The sequence below is a fragment of the Populus euphratica genome, unplaced genomic scaffold (assembly GCF_000495115.2).
Source record: "Populus euphratica unplaced genomic scaffold, PopEup_1.0 scaffold1359.1, whole genome shotgun sequence".
NCBI classification, from domain to species: domain Eukaryota; kingdom Viridiplantae; phylum Streptophyta; class Magnoliopsida; order Malpighiales; family Salicaceae; genus Populus; species Populus euphratica.
In genome coordinates, this window is record NW_011501200.1 from 1 (window position 1) to 4,525 (window position 4,525).

General features: G+C 31.9%; 1 protein-coding gene across 1 annotated transcript; it reads right to left on the reverse strand.

Annotated features, from left to right (window-relative positions):
- Nucleotides 1-2,812: 2,812 nt before the first annotated feature.
- LOC105117432 (uncharacterized protein At5g39865-like) lies at nucleotides 2,813-4,046 on the reverse strand. The gene has a single exon (XM_011015098.1). The coding sequence runs from the start codon at nucleotides 3,930-3,932 to the stop codon at nucleotides 2,907-2,909; it is 1,026 nt and encodes a 341-aa protein (XP_011013400.1). The 5' UTR covers nucleotides 3,933-4,046; the 3' UTR covers nucleotides 2,813-2,906.
- Nucleotides 4,047-4,525: the final 479 nt, after the last annotated feature.

A 4,525-nucleotide genomic window follows, 5' to 3' on the forward strand; every position in this document is an offset into this window, starting at 1 on the left:
AACAATATTTAACCATCGAGAGATATACACATGCCGACCAAATAGTGTGAACACGTCTCATTTATTAGCGCATGCCACTCATGTATTAACCACCTTTTTTTAAAATTATTTTTATATATAATCAAAGACCTTATTACCCTAATACATATTACAAAATAATGTGTTGAAAAGATTTAAGTGTACTCAAACACATGTTCTATTATTTTTAATTATAAAAGTAATGAAGAGTCCGTTTGGTTAAGCGTTTATGGTTATATTTAGTATATAACAGTTGCACTAAACCATTTGTTTATAAAATCAGTCGTGATTTTATGCATAGGCCCTACCTTTATCTGTGTTGATAACATTGTTTTGTTGAAGCTGAAATTACATGTGTGCTTATAGAATTTTAATTAGCATGAACAATGTAGCATGCTACACTGTTCCAGCTGGACCGGGTCCAGTCCATAACTCAAAATACATTGAACAGGATTCGACCTAATAAAATAAAAAATTAAAATTATTTTTTAATTTTTAATTTTTTTTATTCAAAAAACCATTGTTTAATATTATTCAATGATACTACATAAATTAGACAAAGATCATTTAATGATGTAGGATTTGTAGAATTTAATTACAATTCCAATTTTATTTCTGATTATATTTTACCTCATATTATTAGAAACCAAAAAAACTGTAATCATTATCAGATGTATTTTATATATGATAAAAATATAGATAGTTTAATGAACCAATAAAAAATATTTTATATAAAATATTATTTATTTCATGATATAATAACAATAGTTAAATCTACAATATTTAAATTAAAAATCATCAATATTAATATATTTTTTTAAAATTATTTTATAACTTCAATTTCAAAAGCATTATTAACCAAATACATTAAACTACTTTTTGTTCAACATTAATTTTAATCATAATTTTAACCAAACATGCATACTACCAAATCAATCTCAAGCAAAAATACTTTTTATAAAAATATTTTTTTTTAAATTATAATCACAATAGCTACTATAATACCAAATATACTCGTAAGTTTTTTAATGTGCATTCAAAAGTATAAAAAGTCCATAAAACCTTTCTTCCTAGTTTTTTTTTAATTTTTAAGATTATTTAAGTTATTATATTATTTATTTAAAATGCGAAAAGACTTTCTAGTCTCAAGTAAAAATGATAATAATAATTAATAAATCATTTCATTTAATTTTTTACATTCATACCCCTAAAACCAAGTTAAATAAGATTTTTTTTAGAGCAAATAGTAATTTTATTATGAGAATCTAAGAACGTGTGCGTAATAATAAAAGGATGATCTCTTTTAGCTATTTTTTTGTAATTGTAATTAGTAACTGAGGTAACACCCCTACTAGATGGCGGTTAGGTTCTGTGGTAAAAACCAAACAAACTGAACTATGGCGGTTCGGTTCAGCTTTTAAGTTCAAACCAAACAGTGCACACTTCTGCTATAAACGCAGCACACACATCCATGCTTGTGGCCCACAAACAGAATGAATGACTCACAAGACCAGACCCCATAAATTTTGAACAGATTTTCAGTTACAATTAATGGTGGTAAGCAAATAAAATTATAACAGTACACTCGCACTTGCATCATGTTTCCACATGAAAACAATGAAAACTGATGCTCTTACTGCAAAGAACCCTAGGTGAAGGGACCCAATGCAATCATTATCTGTCACTTTTTCTGTCTTCTATCAGTAATCTATGGAAAAAACCTTTTTTGAGGTTAAATTCAACAGTCAAAATCAAGAAGATGCAATATACAGCAATGGCCTTGAAACTTCAGTTTTTAATGCTCTCTCTTCAAGCTACGAAAAAATCTGGCAAAACAAACTTTAAGTGCTAGACTTTAAACACCTCCCATTTGCACAATGATGTTGTACTAGTAATTCTGTGGTTCAAAATGATTGGTGCTATAACAGGCGTTCCTAGTACTTCTAAGGAAAATGAAGAGAAGGAAAATTTTACGATGCAAGACTATGCTGCTATTGCCAAGATGTAAATCAGCATGTTCGAAATCACACCAAGCTCAGTATCAGTTAGGTCCACTGGGAAATTTTTCCAGAAATAAAATCAAAGCCATCAAAAAATGTTACTGTGGTTATAAGCAGGATTTGGTAAATTTAACACTTCCCTGGTTTGAGGCATTTATCTCTTGACTCTGCATATATTCAAATACATAAAAAAAAAAATAACAATAACATCAAACAATCTGAGACTAAAGGAGTTCCTAGAGTGTAACCAGTACCTCCTCCTTTACAATTGAAACAGATGAAAGCACTATGGGAAGCCTCCCTCTTGGTGCTTTAAGATTACCTTCTAATTCTACACTAGATCAACCTAAACTTTAACCTTTAGCATGATTAAGCGCATCATTAAAAAAAAAAAAAGTTCTTGCAACTCTGTCTATAACAATAGTCTCAGATCTTGTGTAAGAGACAATGTATATATCATGCTTAAGATCTGACATAAGGAAGCGAACCATCAAAAAGAATATTTAACAACATAAAAGTCAATGCTACAAAAACCAATCAACTTAAGTTCTTCCCCATATTCTGAACAAGGTTTACATCTTTGTTTTAGAGTCGATCATTTCAATTCATTAGCCCCCTTGTCCCTAATGTAACAGAAGAAATATGATAATCCCATTTCCACAATTTGTTGCTTGTATGAATCATTTGTATGAATCATCTAAAACTATTGAATCTAAGCAAAGTAAATTGATCATGTATTGGCACATAGACCACATTCAATAGGATTAGCGCCAATTCAATACAGAACATTATCATTTCAGCTCAAATTCAAAACAAGTAAATTGAGATAACTTACTTATGATGATACAACATAGGACTTCGGGATACAACAGACTGTAACTTGGAGCATCAGCTACAAATGGGACAAAGCACCAAACCATTCTCATTACAATCAGGGCATCTAAGCACAACAGTCCTCCCTTGTTTCTGCCCCAGCTCCTCCTTAACCACCATCACCATCTTACAACTCCCATTACAAGAAAAACAAGGCAAAAACCTCACATCTCCGCACCCTTCACACACACCCTTTACTCCCTTCTTAGGCAACCCTTCTAATACATCTCCCATTATCCCTTCCTCAACTAGTCTCATCACTTCCTCGGCACCACCCATGTACCTTCCTTTAACAAAAACCCTTGGTGGCACCATTGCCTCTCTCTCTTTCCCTCTCATTAATTCCATTAACTCCTCTTTAAACCCTTTGTCCATGGAGACATCTCTCTCACAAATCAACACACCAAACCCTTCAAATGCTGCACGTACTACATTACAAGCTTCAAAAGTCTTTCTTATTCCTCTCAAAGTCGTTGTGTAGATCACAACTCTGTCTTCTCCACTGGGTGGACATAGTCTCTCAAATTTATCAATCAAACCTGTACTGTCCTTCAAAAGAAAATTTGGGTTCTTGTTTTCTTGGCTAGATAAAGGACTTTCTTGGCACTTCTTGGTAACTAAGGAGCTATCCTTCAAAAGAAGTTTTGGACTGGTGTTTTCTTTGCTAAATAAAGGAGTTTCTTGATGTTTCTTGAAAAAGGATGAAAAATGGGAACTTTCTTGATCTTTCTTGATAATGGGAGAGAAACGAAAGCTATCGGTGTCAAGACCAGACATAAGTTCCCAAGAATCAATGATTTCTGGTCTGGACTTAGGTTCTGTAAGAGGGGTAGGGAAGATGGAGCCAAGAGTGAACCGAGGTGATGGTGTTGGAGGAGTTGTGGTGGCTTGTGGTGGTGGTGTTGGTGGTGGTAACGGATCAAGATTGAGGAGGCCATAAGTGGTTGAAGTGAGTGAAACTATGTGGTGACTTAGCGCTGAGCTGCCTAGTTGAGCGAACTCATCCTCATTGTTAAGTAGATTAGAAGATACACAGCCCATGATGATGGTGGTAGCTGCAGAGTGTTGTTGATGGCTTCAACTTGTTTTGGTGTTTGAAATTTGAAGTAGACTGAGAGGGAAAGTAAGAGTAGGCACAGAGAGTGAAACACAGGGTTAGATACAGGGGATGACTTTTTCAGGAAGGGAATTTTAAATGAATTTTCTAGATCTCGTCTCACTATATTATTATTATTATTATTATTATGAGAAATCTGCTTTTATTGCTGCCTTAAAATTTACATTTTGTAATTTTGTTGATTAATTAATTATAACTAGATTTATTGTTATAAGCAACAAGGTTTTGATAGATCAATGGAGTGCTGCAACATTTTGTGTCTCAATATATTTGGTTTTAAGTGTTTAAGTTATTCATTTGCGTTTTCTATATTGTTTTAATCAATGAAATTTGATATTCTTATTAGATTTAGTTTATTTTTAATAACAGGTACCATAGTTCAAAAAATAAAAAATTATAGAAATTTATAATTATAATATCTGATTTAGTAGTTAAAATAAATGAAGTCTTGATAATAATTGGATAAGTTAATCTAAATTAATTAAAAAAATAAAAAATATAATAGATTAACTTGAAT